Here is a 16,901-nt window from a genome sequence, read left to right on the forward strand (position 1 = left end):
AATGCGTTTCTTCTCCCAGACTCACAGAAGGCTATTGTATCCTTCCCACATGCACACATATCCCAATTTTATGTTCCTTAAGCCTTCTATAAAATTGTGGCTTACCTGTGCTTGAACTGGTGAAAGTCTGAGACTATATTTTATTTGCATCAGTTCCTTTAAATGACTTTTTCTTTAGATGTGCTCTATTTTAAACTCCTCTTGGTGTTTCCATTCACAACTGAAGCAAGGTTTACATGGCATATTTCATATACAAGGTATTCAAAAAAAGGTTAAATAGAGTTAGTAAAATCAGCCAATAGAGAAACACACAGGCAGTTACACGTCCAAAATCTGGTTCTGTGCAGCATCAAAGTAGTAGAAAACTATAATTAAAAGATTGATGTTAGCATGGTTCCTGGGGAAATTTCCCTACTTTTTAAAAAAATGTCATTATATCTTGTTTGACAGCAATCTGACAAGTATTGGGTTATTTTATAGTTAATTCAAATCCTTTTTCAACAACGTTCACAATTGGAGCATATTAGATGCTAAACATTGAATCTGTATACCATGGATGTCATCACAGTTGCTGGTGGTAGGCTTACTCTCTCTGCTGCCACGCCTCCTCTGGTTTTGGGATTCTTCCAAATGTAATTTATCATCACTGGGCAGTTTAGACCATTTTATTTTTCAGAGGCATATAATTAAAGGATTTCTCCATTCATTCCATTACAAATCTTTTCTCCAGCACTTATCCCTTTAGGACCTAAGCACTACATATACAGTAACAGATTTAGACTAAGTCTACACTGCAATTTAGGGTAATTTTAGGGTGGACTGGTATACCCACGCTAGCTTTATTCTAGCTAGCACGAATAACAACAGTGAAGATACAGTGGCACAAATAACCCGGGTCTCCAGTGGGCTTATACTTGGTTGCTAGTTTGTGCTAACATGTCTTTGCTATTAGCTAGATTAAAGCTAGTGCAGGTATGTCTACCTTCACTACAGTTACACTTTAAATTGCACTGTAAGCTTCACTACATCTCTATGATGTAAAGAAATATCCTCATTTTACAGAGGAATGAAAGCACTGATTTCCTGTATGAGCTTGGGTAAATCAATCTGTAAAAGAGCTGAAACTAAATCCCACATCTCCTGAGTCCCAATCTACTCAACCACAAAATCATTCTTCTGCCATGGTTGGAAATGGAAGCCCGCATACACAGACTCATGCCCACTTTCCCCCCTTCTTCCCCAAAAATGCAACATGGTGGTAATTCATTGTCCTTCTAGGTGCCACTTTCCACTCCAGAGGCAGCTGCATTTTCAGAATCTGTAATATGGTTTGTGAAACAATGGGGTACAACATGCACTATTCAAGGGTTAGCATGAATCCGAGACCTGTTTGCTATTAAAACCACAAAAATTCAAGTGAGAACAACATAGGTTAATGGAGATTTGGCCCAGCAGCTAAAATAAGTTCTGTTTTAGAGGGATTTGAGTATTGGTTGTAGTAATGAAATACTAGTCAGTGAACTGCACACATTGGAATGCTTTTTCATTTGCCCAACGTATTGAGAAAATGCAGAGCTCTAGAAAACTGCTCTAGCTTTCAGCAACATTTTTACATATGTTAGTTACACTACATAGAAAGCCAAAGGGCTTATGTATAAAATCCCACTTTCATAAGAAAAGTTTGTGTATCAGTAAATATAGGATGGGAAATGATGCTTTAGTGTTGTGCTGCGTATACACTCTTCTATTAAAGTGAATGTATCTAACAAGGCATGTTCTTGTGCCCTAATAAGGCTCCCCTGATGTGGAACTACAGCAGAATGAAAAGAACTTGCTTTTCTCAGTTCTGAGAAGTCCTCACCATTGAGTTCTGATGTAGCAGGTATCATGGATGCCTTGAATCTGAAGATGGCACAGGCTTGCTTCAAAACTATGGTTCCCTATTGCCCAGAGAGCTATCTCCACAGGGTCAAGTGGAAAACAGTTCTTGAAAAAAGGCCAGTATCAACCAAATGGACAGATTCTATGCAGAAGACAGAGCACAGCTCAATGATTCTAAGGCCTCCACCATCCTCACTCCAGCAGACCCTTTGAAGTTTGCTGACTCCTGGTACTTCAAGCAGGCAAATAGGGTGGAGGCCCTGATGTAGATGACTATCTGGCTGGCTCAAATAGACAATTAAAAAAACCAAAAACCCTAAAAAACTTACTTACATGTGACAACAAAAAAGCGCAAAAGGGTGTTCTCCATTTCTACAAGAACATTGCACTATTTATGTTTTCATCTTTAAATTTAAATAAAATAAAAACATTTGAAAAGGGATTCAGATTAACCAAGTCTGACTTCCAGCTTCTTTAGTGGCATAGGTCAATGCAGTAAATTGTAGAGACAAAGCTTATTTAGGCTTTTATTAGAAAAACTTCAAGGTGTGAGGTCCTGTTAAAAAAAGTGGCTATTTACTTGTAAACAGAATAAAAATGTTAAGGACTCAATTAAAAATCCTTTCATACAACTTAAACAAAAACAGATTTCTGATGAGTTACAAATAATGTTACACCTTCATAAAAACACCAAAAACAAAAAAAGTTGCAGAACAGGAATATCACACAACATTGTTTACTAAAATGGTCAGAACTATTTACATTGAATATTAACTGTTTGACATTTTTATTGCTCAAATGCTAATGTTTACAGGTAAATGTAGTAAATTGATGTCAAGAGACATTAATACACGCATATTCATGTTTTTGCATACAGATTTCTGTACTTATCTAGAGCGTATGGACTTTATCAAGACTACACTAAATTTAGCAAAAATGTATTCTGCTTCCAGTCTCATACATAATCAAATCTAAACTTTCTACACATTTATATACATCTTAATATTTCTTTAGGCCAGCATGAAACTAGACTCAAAAAAGTCATTTTAAAGCCAGCAGATGAGAGTTTTCCTTCTCTGCCAATATTCTATAACACTGTAACATTCCCTAATGTAGAAGTCTGGAAAAGAAAACAATTATCAAAGTATTCTTACAAAACTTAAACAAGACTTAAGTAAACAATGTTTCCAGACTTACTTTTTAGGAAATTTGTGGCAAATTAAGTTTACAGATATTCACTTACTAGTTCCCTTCTCCTTGCACAGTATTTTCTCTTTCATTTGAACAAGTCAAGGCACTTTCCTTTCCATTTGCACTACACTTTGTTACTGCTACTCTTTGTTGTATCGCTATGGTCCCTCTCTGATTAACAATTACTCATCATGGATGGGTTTTTACAAATTTATATTTACTTACAGCTTTTAAACTAATACAGATTAAGACTGAAAACTATCAGATGAATGTTCATGTATTAAAAAGGGCAGTCAAAATAGAACCTGTAGGCAGAATGTAGCCCACAGTCTAAAGAAACACCTGTGGCCAGCTTCATCTTTAAATGACAAAAATGATCTATGTCATTTCGATTCAAAGAGTATTGTATGCTGACATCTGTAATGTGATCCAAAATTACCTCTTTATTAAGATGAAGTTTGCTGTAATCTACTGTTTTTGCTCTCATGCTCCTGGCCATTTGCTAGTATTGCCTCATAGCTGGGCAAAATTTAGGTGCCCATTTTTAAACTAAATTTTAAGGAGGGTGAAAACTAAATTTGTAAGCTGACATTTCAAAAATCTATAGAATTTATTTTCTTAAATATGTCATTTTCCTACAGGTACAAGTGCAAGACTTTTAAATTAAAACCCTATTGAACATACTTCCTAACTGGGGAGAGCTCATGGTATTCTCTCAGCCACGCACAGTGTTTCACAAAAATGTGTTATAAATCAGATGGAAAAATTCTGACTTGCATATCCTCAAATCAGACACAGTCTTGAAGATAAGGAGGAGGACTGTTAATAGCTCTGAGACTGAAGAGTATTCAGTATTCACTACTACTGGTGACAAATTCTCATTGGCTTTCTTGTCCCCTCAGCTGCAGAGGAACGTTCTGAAAATACAGTCATTCAAATGAGAGAAAGAAATAAAGAGACTGGTGTGATTTCTGGGCTGTTGGTTAACAAAAATGAGAGGGAATAATTATTAACAACCTCTAGCATAATAGTAAGAAGCTTCCACTACTTAAGGTTTTAAGTGATCAAAAATGCTTACAATTATTCTTTTATTAGCAACACTCACTGCCCAGAATCCAATTGTGTTTTGCACTGTATTTTCTCCTAGTCTTTAAGCATTCTCTCTGCTTCCCACCATTATACATAATTCAACATAATATGGCACTATGTACGCTTTTTGTAGTTCTATAATAAAAACATTTAGCTGCAAGTTGCAATCATACATTATTGTAGATTTTTTTTAAGTACTTACATTCTAGTATTTTAAAATGCAGTTAGTTAGCTGACACTCCTCTACTAATGTGAACTGAAACCTGTCTACTACACTGACAATCCATTTCAGCATTCAAATTTCTCATCTTGAAGCTTCACTCTTGGCAGCTGTGGTTGGAAATTATATCACAAATATAGAAGTTTCTTGCTCCTCAGTGGAGCAACAAAAAGTATGAAGAATTTGACTATGTGCCTGTAACTGGTTTTCTGTCCCTCACCACTGTCATAACGGTCTGCTAGAAGTCATGTCAACTGCAGCTATTTGAATGCAATGGCTGAACAAATACTTTCTTCCATTCCAACAAGGGTTTGTACCATCCCTTTTCAGTATGGATTAACATTTCAGAGGTAAGTCTCTAACCAACCTGGACTGGAAAACTTAAGCATCAAATAGCATCACAAAAAGTCCAAACAACAGTAAAACAATGCCTGGACACTAAGTTACGATAAAGCTTCTTGAGGCAAATACCAACTCATCATGGCTTGCATCAAATAATTGCTTTGTGGTTCTCTGTTATTCTGTCTGACAATATGCACGCTGCTCCTTTTTCTCTCATTCCTAGTTAGAACAGGAAGGGATCCTGCAGTTGTTTTTCATTTGCTCGCCATTACCCAATCTGATCTTCCATAACCAGACAGTGTGAGGAGTGCTCCTGTGATCAGTGCTCTGCTTGAGATTAGGCAAAGCAAGGAGAGTTTTGACTGAATTTGCAGATTCCAAGAGAGCTATTTGTGGCTTTTCAGCCACTGGTTGATTATAGCTAACCAAAAGTTTTATATATAAACCTGGTAAAATGATTCAACATCCATTTGTGGTGGAATGTCTTTGATTTTTATAGTAGAGTTTGGAAAGGATGCTGTTTTAGTTAACTGCTTAATATGTAAAAAAATAATATCAGGTACCACTGTGCTATAAAAATAATAAGTTTAATGTCTCTTTTATATTGATTTACCTGTCCAAAGTAGTTGGCTTTAGTTATAACAATTCAGTCCAATTACTTTAAATTTGTTTCTTTGCTTTTTTTTTTTTAAACATTTTTTCCTGACTTCCATATATTTGTGTCTTAAAAGTAAGCTTTTAGGATAGTTTGATAATATATTAGTTGCGGTCTACTCCACAAATACAACTTTTCCCAAAGATGAAAATACTTAAGGTTCTTATTTCAGGTGCTAACCAAGATACCTGAAAAACCTGCGAAGAAACACAGAAATGATATGCATTTTTCATGCATTTACTAACAAAGTGCATCTGAGTCCTACACCTGATAGTATATACAAACTCATTATGGCTTTACCATAAAATGGCATATGAATGGGTCCATACAATCAGAAGGATGCTAATAAATGTCATTAATAAATCTATGTAGAACTGTTGACAATACAATAAGAGCTATATTACATTCTGTAAACCTTGGCATACCACACTTTACTTTATGTAACGAGGCACTATTTACAAATCCACAACAGGTAAAATAATTAACCCTCTAATGTAAGTGATGATTTTGCAAAGTGCGGGACAAAACCAGTGCTGTTAATTGCAAGTCCTATGAAAGCAAGTTATAGTAAAAGTTATACTAACTATTGGAAGCTTACTTGGATATTTCTATTGAGGATTTAGAGAAATTTAAAATGAAATACATCTTAACTCTGTATCATATTGTACATGTGGAGACAGCAAGTATGGAAATTAATAAGGCAGCATGCTCAGAACAAGTTTTAAGCAGCACTGATGTTAGAGTCTTAGTGGCAACTATATCTGTTATTGTTAACGTTAAAAATTCAGAGTGCAACATAGAAGCCTCATAAAACATAAAAAATGTGCAAATTGTTTTCTTCTTAAACAAAAGAAAATAACATAGCAAGGAAGATATTCTACCAAATAACATTTTTAAGTCACAGTAAAGTAGATCATCTTCTTTCCAAAATCATCTACAAGGCACTGAGAGTAGGAAATGGCAGGTAACATGAAAGACTGAATACTGCTCCTCAGTCAGGTCGAAAAATGGGATATTTTGGTAAGAATTCTATTAGTATTACCTGTTGAAGAAGAAAAAACACAAAGTATTAACCAACCAAATTATTTCATTGGAATAACGTCAATGCAGTCCTATACACATTTATTGCCATGTGCTTGCTACTGGACTTGAAATGTGCAGAACCTGTGCCATCCAGACATGTGTTATCAATATTTTAAAGAAAAAACTTTCCCAGATACATAAGCTAACAAAATCAGGTACTGAGACAAGTCCTTCTGTCCTGGGTCCCATTGGAGAGGACAATGTAGGTGTTGTGATTCCCTCACAACGTTTTCCATTTGGCTTATCAAGAACACCTCATCCAGTTGGGGGAGAACACTTTATCCAGTTTTCTGGGATCCAAGAAATCAGTTCAACTCCAGGCTCATCACTGAGGTTTCTTTATCGGTATACACTCAAACTACACTGGAGTTGATCAGGGTCAAGTGTAAGGATGGAGGTATGGGGTATACAACACATCCAAAATACATAATCATGAATCAGTTTATACACACACTTAATACATCATATCACACACTATGATTGGTCTACTAGTTTTTGTAGCCAATCCCGATCTAGATCATGAGTTTTTCATGCGCTCCACTACATGCTAGGCCACAGCTGCAAACTATCACATATTGCTTACTATTCTATGATCTCTTTTCTACTAGCTACATCTTTTACATATTTACTAGGCTCCTGTGAATTCATGCTTTGTTCATTGTTTCATGTCCTTATAAGAGTAGACCTATGGTATACAACAAAGTTTTTGGCTAAGTGACCTTCCCTGAAGTATAAAAGGCAACTTTTATGCCCATCTGAAGAGGGGAATATGGTCAAACAAGATGAACATCTTGAACTCTACTTTCTTAGATTGATTCACTATCTTGGTCAAAATTCTAGGCAAATGCAAACCAACATAAATTTGATGAACTAGCCAAAAAACTAAAAAAAAAAATCAAATACTTCTAAATCTATGCTATAGTAGCAACTTGTGAATTATTTACAGCTACTTTAATAATGGAGAAAGGGAGAGGTTTGTTCAGTGACTGTTCAACAGGTGGAGAGGAAGTGAGGAAGTGTTAAGAAGCGGTGGGGGTTTGTAACCTCGCTATGACAGATAGGGCTCCTACAGACTACAATTCAACACAAATCACTTACAGTGCAGCTCTGAGCAGGCAATGTTTTCAGATGACAATGTCTAAGTTTTACTACATGAAGCAGCTGTCCTATGTTGCCATATTTGTGTGTCAAAATAGGATTGTTTCATTCGACTAGCCAAGAATTTCTGTAGTGACACAAATGGTGAGTTTCCAAAGGCTGTGTGTGTGTCAGCTGAGAATGAATTAATCCTGAGAAGACTGAAGGGTAAAGAGTCATTAACTACCAGATATTTCAATGATTATATCACACTGTAGTGACAGATACTAAAAATGTAACAGAAAAAGAATACTTACATATTCCATCATATTGCTAGTTTCACATTTCCTTTTACTCAGCTTCCAGTGCAAACCAAGCTAAGAAAATAATGATTGTGGGATTAAATGTATACCATTGCATTATTTCTCATCAACAGCAGAATATAAGCTTCAGCAATATCTAACTGGTTAAGACCTCAAGCATGCCTTTTTACATTTCATACACTTTAAGGTGTACATTGAATGTAATACTTTAGCTCCAGTCCTAAACAAGCTAAAAACATTCATGTATACCAATTGCGCAATATCGTATTAATTCTAAACAAAAGTGGAAAAAAGAAATGTATAGATTCTAGTCCTTAATATTTCTTACCTTATGATAGAGTCTGTTATTTTCCCATTCTAACAACTTCTGAATTGATCTTCTAGTCTAGGAAAGAATGCCAACATTATATTGGAAATTGCTCAGTTGCCAGCCTCATTCCCAAAGGTCTTAAAGTTATATTTGCAGCTCTCAAGAATCACATTTAAAGTGGTAACATAGGTTTTAGGAAAGGATAGCTAAACAAAGAAAGAATTTCACCTTAGAAAAGTCTTGCCTTCTCAACTCCACCTGTCTCAAGCATAGACTATAGGGTGGCGGAGTAGTGGCATCTCATCAGAATTATAGACTATAATTTCTCTATATATTTAGGAGCTCCATCATTCCAACTATCTTTCTCAACTGTAATTTTAGAGTCATCTTAGACTCAATATTTCTGGATGCCCAAGTAGTTAATTCAGCAAAATTCCATCTTTCATCTACTACTGGTCAAAAGATTACAACTCATCTGACCTGGTCACAGTGATCCTCACAGTTCTGACCTCTGAGCTCCAATATTGCAACTCATATGTAGGAATGAAACCACACATGCTGAAAAAAGCTCCAGTTGATACAAAACTCAGCACCTGTATCCTTAGTGACATAGGATCCTGAATGTATCATCCTGGTACTCTGCTCTCTGCATTGGCTCCCCAGTAAATAGAGTTCAATTCAAGGTCTCTGTCCTGATACTCAAAATCCTCTAAGGGACTGGCCATAGGTACCTAACAGATCACCTATCTTGCAGCCAGTTCAGACATTCCATGATGGTTATGTTTCACTAGAACAAAGGAACTCTTAACACACTGGGTGAATCACAAGTACAGAAGACAGAACATACACAGGAGCTGGACCAACAAAATGGAACTCACTTCTGGAAAAAAAAAAAAAAACAACCCTTCGAAATAGCCACTTGCAGAGCTAAATGGAAAATTAGTTTCTTAAACTAATCAAACTATTTCACCAGTGGTTGAAAAGGAAAAAAAGACAGATCCACAGATTTCAAGGCCACAAGGGTTGTGATTTAGTCAGACCCCTGGCCCTGACACAGGCCATAAAATTTCACCCAGTAATTCCTGAGTCAAACCCAATAACTGTGGTTGAGTTAGAGCATCTCTTTTAGAAAGACATCCAATCTTAATTTAAAGATTTCAAGTGGGGGAAAATCCACCATTTCCCTTTATAATTTTTCCCAATTGTTAAACTACCCTCATTTTTAAAATTTGCACTTTATTTCCAGTTTGAGTTGGTCTAGCTTCAAACTCCAGCCATTGGATCTTGTTATGCCTTTGTTAGATTAGAGAACCTTTCACTATCAGACATCTTACCATGTGGGTATTTTTAGACAATGATCAGGTCACTTAACCCTGTCTTCAATAAACTAAATAGATAAATCTACAGTCTTTCACTGTAGGGCATGTTTTCCTGTCCTCAAATAATTTTTATAGCTCTTCTCTGAATCCTCTCCACTTTTTCAACTTTTTTTTTTTTTTTTTTTTTGAAGTGTTTACTGGAATATTGTTTCCAGTTCAAGTGTAGTGGTCTTATCAGTGCAATAGGATTGCCCTACTCTTACTCTATATACACCTGTTTATACCGTTAAGGATTACATTAACCCTTTTGGCCGAAGCATTGGACTGGGAGCTCATGTTCATATGGATGTTTGTCATCACACCTAAATCTTTTTCAGAATTACTGCTTTCCAGGATGCAGCCTCTTTCTCCCTACCCCCCAATCCAGATCACTCTGTATAAATGATACAAGTGTTATTTCTATTTTAAATACTTGCGAAGCATTCAAATACATTGATGAATGCTGTGTAGCATTAGACAAGGGCTATGTCTACACTACAGTGCACATCCTGGCATATCCCCCAGTGTATGCGGACAGAAGGAATTTTTCTGCAAGTGTATGGGAATGCCACCTTCCCAAACAATGTTAACTATGCTGACACAAGCACTCTTATATCAGCACAGCTGTATCAACACTAGGATTTTTTGTTGGCATAGCTATGTTGCAAGGGTGTGTAGTTTTTTCATGTCCCTGACTGACAAAGCTATGATGGTCTAAGTTTTCAGTGTAAACCAAGACTAGGTTAGAGTGCCTGGAGAGCTTTTCGGGGGACAGGCACAGATGTTGTGTACGTCTTGCCACAGAAGGGCACTACAGGAGGAGCCCGCTGTATGACAGCAGCCCAAAGGGTTAAAGCACTATGCTTTTCAATCCTGGAATCCTTATGAGGTCAAACATTAAATGTATTATCTCCTTGTACACCTCAGCCAAGCTTTGTCCTCTATAAAAAAAACAAAAAAATTCACATATTTTGGTTCTCTCTAATTAAGCAAGGTGCAAAAATAATAATATGAGGGATGCTGCAAGGCAGAACTAGTATGATCTGGAGGAGGTGCATGGGGAAATGCCTGCCTACAATATGCTTCACTCCAAGTAATTCTATTATTCTTACTTTCATGAGCAAGTTGAAGGAGCTGCCAAATCACGTCGCTCTGCATGTGATACAACCTGTAGGGTTTTTTGGGGGTGGAGTTTAGTGCACTTTCCTTTTCACAGTTAGCTAACCAGAGACAGAAACAAAGCTAGACAATGGGAGAAATGGCCCAACCTTTTGACTGTCTATATAACATTAGCTTTAATTCACAATGGATGAAGGAATATAATGTTTCTTCCTTTAATAAGTTGTGCAATGTACACAGGGTTTACAAAGAGAAGTGACGATGTGAAGGGTTCATAAATATTGACTTGCGGTAATCTTTTTAAATGTTAACATTTAAGTAATAAAAAGTTGGCTTTGGTTTTGTAATTTGTATACTTTTGTCCAAAGTTATTTCTTGTATAAGAAATGGTGACTAAGTAGTTTTTCTCAGTATGAAAATTTAAGTTTAAAATTTGACTTTTTAAAATGATGTACCTGCTTTATAGCTTATTCTACTGTATGAGGTTCATGTCTTGAAGATTGTGATCATGTATTTAGTTACAAATTAATAACTTTTACAGCACAGTTTATATATATTTAAATGATAGTGTATTGTGTACACACACAAATTGGTTTATAATCTTCTGTAAAAGCAGACTCAACACTTAATCACATAAGGTGTTTACTGTAGAGGGTTTATCATTTTCTCTCTAACATGTGCCCATTCATTGATTTATACCGTTAAAAATCCTCCAGAGATAAGTCATAACTGAACATAAAGGCCTTCTGTTAGGATTTAAAGTACCTTTCTGCAGTTGAATTTACACCTCACACTGAGGATGAGTTCTTATTCAGTCTTTTCCTTCCTTTAAACTGGCTAAGCCAAAAAAAGTTATTCTGCTTCTGACACATCTGCATACTGTAGCTGTTTAATTTGTGGATAATAACCAAAGTTTTATTACCATTTGTATGCAACATTTATGAATTTCCAATATGTCAATCATTGTGGTGTTCAGATTCTAAAAAACAAAGGTTAGAAGCATAGGATCATATTCTCCTCACTCTCCCTAGAATGTTATTTTTTTGACAAATATATTTTGGACACTGATTACAAAGGAAATATTACTGGTTATCAAGCATCTTGTTGAGATATTATCTGTAGAAAAAGAGGGGACTCTTGAAATACTCTGAATGTTGGAAAAATCCAGCTTGCTCTTAATATTAATAGAAGCAGAATAAAATATGTCAGCTAAACAAAAAGTCCAGAATGTTTAAGGTACAAAGTGAAATAATTTTTATCTTTTAGAAATTTGTGTCTGGGAGGAAAGAAGAAACACTGGAAGATTTCAGTCTGTTTAGGATGTTCTCTGGCCCATTAGCTGCTGCTCCAGCACAACTCATTGTTATTAACATAATTCAGCATTGTTTACTTTATGTATGTATATATTTTTTTAAACTATTTTCTACAAAGATTAACAGCTAGCCAGACATATTACACCAGTTAAAAAAGGGGAGACTTATGATGGCAACTGGGGATACAGAAAGAGGTTTCAAAATAAAGAAAGGCATTGTTACTTAAAGGTTATTTAACGTTAGTAGCAGTTGTCAATTTTTGGTCACAATGCAACTTTGAAATGTGTACTTACTCTTTTGTTAAGACAGATAACAGGCCACAGGCTGCAACCCAGCGTGCAGCAGCAGCACAGACAGCCACAAAGCAGCCATTTTACATTGACAGGGAGATTCTTCTTTAAACATGCATTCACACGGTTGATACTAGTCTTAAATTCTTCTGGAGCAACCTACAAAAGAAATGGCAAACTTTACCTGGAAACCACTGCAGATGTGCTTCCTTAGTCACTGGTTCCATGGATTACAACACAAGTGACATGGGTACAGATATTAAGTGTGAACAAAGCTACATAAATCCTCCAAAAACATTGCTAGTACAGGTAGTGTGAAAGTTCACCTTCCTAAATCAAGTCCATTTACCATGTGTGCTTGAAAGTTTTCTTTATGTAAAAATGCTAATTGCATTAAGTTAGAAGAATTTCTTCCCATGTTCTCTTGTAGCTGTTAATAAATCAGTTGTGTCGATAACACAACCATCTCCTGTAAAACTAGATTAGGAACAGAGCCAAGCAACACACAAAATCGGTGACATTGACAAAAAATCTGATGAAAGACACATTTTTGTTTCCATGGAAACAAGAGGCAACTTTGTATGTAAGAAGGAGCCATTTCTCACTCACAACAAGTGTTCACTGTGCCTAATTTCTCCCTATCGCAAGCTTCTAATATGCATGTGAAGTTGCACTCTCTTTGGAGGGAAAAGCTGTGTTTGCCAATAGAAATGGAAACATTTCATCCAGGAACAAATTACTGAAAAATTACTAATTGGTCCCATCCCACTGTAACCAAAAAGGGAACGCGGGTTATAATAACTATGCCGAGTATAAAACTTGCCTAGGATCAGCAGCATGCTGCACAGCGATACGAAGAATTGAAGCATTAGATGCATTCCTTCCTATTTTCTTGCTTGCTACAGTGTCATACTATGAAGAGTGGCTGATTCTGAGAGAAATAAGTTACAAACACCGGCCAAGATTTTCTAAAGCAGGGGTTCTCAAACTGGGGTCGGCACCCCTCAAGGGGTCGCAAGGATATTTTGGGGGGGGATCATGAGTGGTCAGCCTCTGCACATGCCATGGCTGTGACTGTCAGCCCCATGCAGGGCTGACAGCCAGAGCCCTTCAGAGCAGGGTGGCCAGAGAGCAGCAGCTGCTGGCTGGGTGCTCTGAAACCAGTGCCACCCCCAGCAGCAGTGCAGAAGTAAGGATGGTATGGCATGGCATGGCATGGCATGGATCATCACTTTTTTGGGGGGGGGGGGGTAGCGGGGGGTGGGGGGGTGCGGGAGCCATCACAGCCTGAAATATTTTCAAAGGGGGGGGTCCCCAGAAAAAAAAAAGTGACTGGTGGTTCTGGATACCTCAATCAGTGGGTGCTTAACTTGAAAGACTTTAAAATTGTCTGATTTTCAAAAAGTGGATGTTCAGCACTTTGGGAAAGTTAGGGCCCTTTAAAGTTCAAGTGAAACACTCACTAACCAAGGACCCCCCAAATCACTAATCAGTCTGGAACACCTTGGCCAAGGTCTTCATGACCAAAAGCTTACCAAGACTGTGATACAAAGTGAGGTAAATTTACTCCCCTTTCACTTACAAAACCCCACAATTACAACACCCCCATCCAATGAAATGATTAACTACTGCAAGTGTCACAAAGCAAGACTCAGGATTATTTTGGTTACAAAGCAGTGGAAGCACAAGAGTGTCTTCACCTTTTAAAGTCTCCATTAATAGCCAAAACAAGACTTGAACAAAGCAAATTTGTAAGGATAGACAACCCTAGACTCTGTATCCCTATGGCTTATTGGGATATTATCTGAGACTGCAAAGTCTTTTTCACGATAAAACAATTTAAAGCAGCACTGTAGATTATAACAGTTCTGATATTTCATCTGATACATTTTAGTATGTGTTACTTTATTTTCTCAAAACAACACTTATTTTTGAAGGCCTATTCTTTGGGGGAAGAGGGCTGAAAAAGAGGATGCTTACCTCAGTAACTTATGTATTGTCTCTGCAGAATCACACTGCAAGACTGTATGCCTGAGCTTCCCTAATGGCTGCATGACCCTATTCCAGCATTTTAAACCCAATGGTATAAAGGCCCCCCACTCAAACTGTTTCTCAGTTCCTTTTTAACGACAACCAAAACTTCAAAAGCCAACCCACCCAGTTTTGAGGATTTCTTAAGAGATTTTGTCCTGTCCAGGAAATAATCATCAGCCTTCTCAACAAGCAAGGTGTACAGCAAAGATTAACACAGATGATCTCATGGCTTCGAAAAACACTGACAAAAAAACTGATATAAAAAAAAAGTTCTAGTAAAAAGTCAAGAATTTGGTACGCAATATTAGGACTATTCATCAACTGTGTGAAAATTTGCACAAGGAAAATCTGCCATTAAATATGGCAGTTCTGAATATCTTCTGGCAGATGGTATAGCCATCAGGGAAGGAACCTTTAATAATAAACCTTTAATAAAAAAACTGCAAGCAGGAGGAGAGCTAACAGAACTGAAAACATCTGGTGAGCCCAACCAGAATCCCTTGGCCCTTTTAACTATATATTCCTGAGAACTTTTAGTAATAGGATACATATGTGCATTCTCTTCTCCAATGTCACACACACATTTGACATCAAGCTGTGATCATGAATATCTTGGAAAGGGCATGGGATACACAGTACTCTGACTCATGGTAAAGCAACTACTCCCAGATGACATTTGACAGAGAAGAAATTTGCTAAACTCTCTGAAGACCCCTTGCATTGATTTTACCATATGCAACTTAGAAGCGAGGATGTTCTTCACTACTGCCAAAATGCAAGTTGAAGTCAGTACACTTAGGGACGCACTAGCATCCCAAATGCACTGCTTGTTGATACAACACAGAAGACTGATGACCCTGCCTATTCAAATAAACTACGTATTGACAGATGTTATCTGAGTGAATATCCACTGCCTTTGCTGGATCACAGGAACAAAAGCATGAAGCCCTCCATCCCAACCACTTAATGTTTAATATAAATTCCTTAGATCTAGTCACTGACAACACCTGTTAGAACAGACGTGCACAACTCTTCTTACAGGAGGCAAACCAGTGCCTTCCAAGAATTCAGAAAAGCTCTTAAGTGTCAGAACCTGAGTGGCACGAAGACCAAATTTCCCCATGTACACTCAACTTGAGTGTTGGTCAGAGAACAAGTGATCCTTACAAAATTAATCATGCCCCAACAAGTTGACTCTTAGAAGCAAGATGTCTAATATGGAAACAACTTCAGGCCTCGTTGACAAAAGTTGGCAACCACAACTGCCAGACACAAACCACTTTGTAGCTTCCAATTTGACTGATTGAGGTAATCTCCCCCATTGAACCTGATGAGGTGTTTCCTGTGCTTCTCTTTTCAAGATGTGGGAGGATGAGTCCTGGCAATCTTTGGAATCTAAAGCAGGAATTATACTGCTCAGTGATTTAGTGAAGCTTTGGCACCAGCACCAATTTTGTATTCTAAATTTTCACGAGGTGTTAATATATCCTGAAGTGGTGTACTACAAGATATAGAATGACTGGGAGTTAAGATTTGGCCTGAACTCAAACTGTAAAGTATATCTCCATTCAAGAACTCCAACACCCACTGACCTGGAGAGAGAAACTGGTTATTCTGCAGTGCCTGTGAACACCTGCACAATAGGGAGATTAAAACTGGTTCTAGACCTTCTGTTTCACTGGAAGTGCAGAAGAAGCTGATGGACCAAGATGGATGACTGTTTCTGCAAAGACTAAAAAATCCCCTGCACCCTTGAATATTGTGGTGAAGAATTATGCTGGACCCAGAACCTTTTTTTTTTTTTTTAAAGCAGCTTCTGTTGCTTCCCAGTCTCATTGATCTGACTATTAATCTGACTGCAGAATTACACAGCCAGCCATGATGTGGACAACAATGGTCATAACCTGGGACCTAGTTGCAGAGTCTGACGTGTCATTGTAAACCATCAAGGAGTGAATGCACCTTGCAAATTTCTGAACTACTCCAGTGAAGGAGATATTTCATAATTAGAAACAATCTTCAGCAAGTCACTACTAGACCAAGAGGACCAATGCACGTTATTGGACGTCTGTTTGCCCCTATTCTTTCTACTATTTTTAGAAGTTGAAACATGTAGATTTGGAGACTGCCTCAAACTCGTAGAGTACTTGGCTGTTCTACTCTTAGGCAAATCTTTTTGCATCCATGTTCAGACCCTGAAGAGCTTTCCAAAATCCAATGACTAGACCCTTCTCCAAGATACTTGATATTTAAAAAGGAAACTTTTATTTTTCTAGAGTATTGACTATCAAAACATTTCCCTATTATTAGGTTTTAATATGATGAGATTTAATTCTATAGATATTCTTTTAATGTTAATCATCGCAACAGCTGAGTCAATCCTAGAACAACTACAATCAAAGATGTAACTGATATTAGTGTCAATTTACTTTAATGAACAGAAATCATTGCTACCATTGTAAGTACTTTTTAGAAGTGTACAGTAAATGGATTGTTATATGAGGTTATGAATCTTTGTTTATCATTAAGGCAAAATCCCCTCTCCCACAAACATACCATCCATCCCAATTGATGAGAAAGGACTAGAGGGTTTCTTTCCTGGCCACTAGACGTTCC

General features: G+C 37.2%; 1 protein-coding gene across 1 annotated transcript in view; it reads right to left on the bottom strand.

The window, feature by feature from the left end:
* Nucleotides 1–2,395: 2,395 nt before the first annotated feature.
* Nucleotides 2,396–16,901, bottom strand: part of CHIC1 (cysteine rich hydrophobic domain 1) — a 30,060-nt gene continuing 15,554 nt past the window's right edge. Inside the window, exons 3-6 of the mRNA XM_067548278.1 lie at nt 12,255–12,410; nt 8,190–8,246; nt 7,856–7,915; nt 2,396–6,420 (exon numbers count right to left, since the gene is read on the bottom strand). Coding sequence (XP_067404379.1) covers nt 6,370–6,420; nt 7,856–7,915; nt 8,190–8,246; nt 12,255–12,410 — 324 coding nt within the window. The 3' untranslated portion in view covers nt 2,396–6,369. The remainder of the gene's footprint in view (nt 6,421–7,855; nt 7,916–8,189; nt 8,247–12,254; nt 12,411–16,901) is intronic.

Source organism: Emydura macquarii, unplaced genomic scaffold (genome assembly GCF_026122565.2).
Source record: "Emydura macquarii macquarii isolate MOO-44397 ecotype Brisbane River unplaced genomic scaffold, CSIRO-AGI_Emac_v2 contig_1253, whole genome shotgun sequence".
Classification (NCBI taxonomy): Eukaryota; Metazoa; Chordata; order Testudines; family Chelidae; genus Emydura; species Emydura macquarii.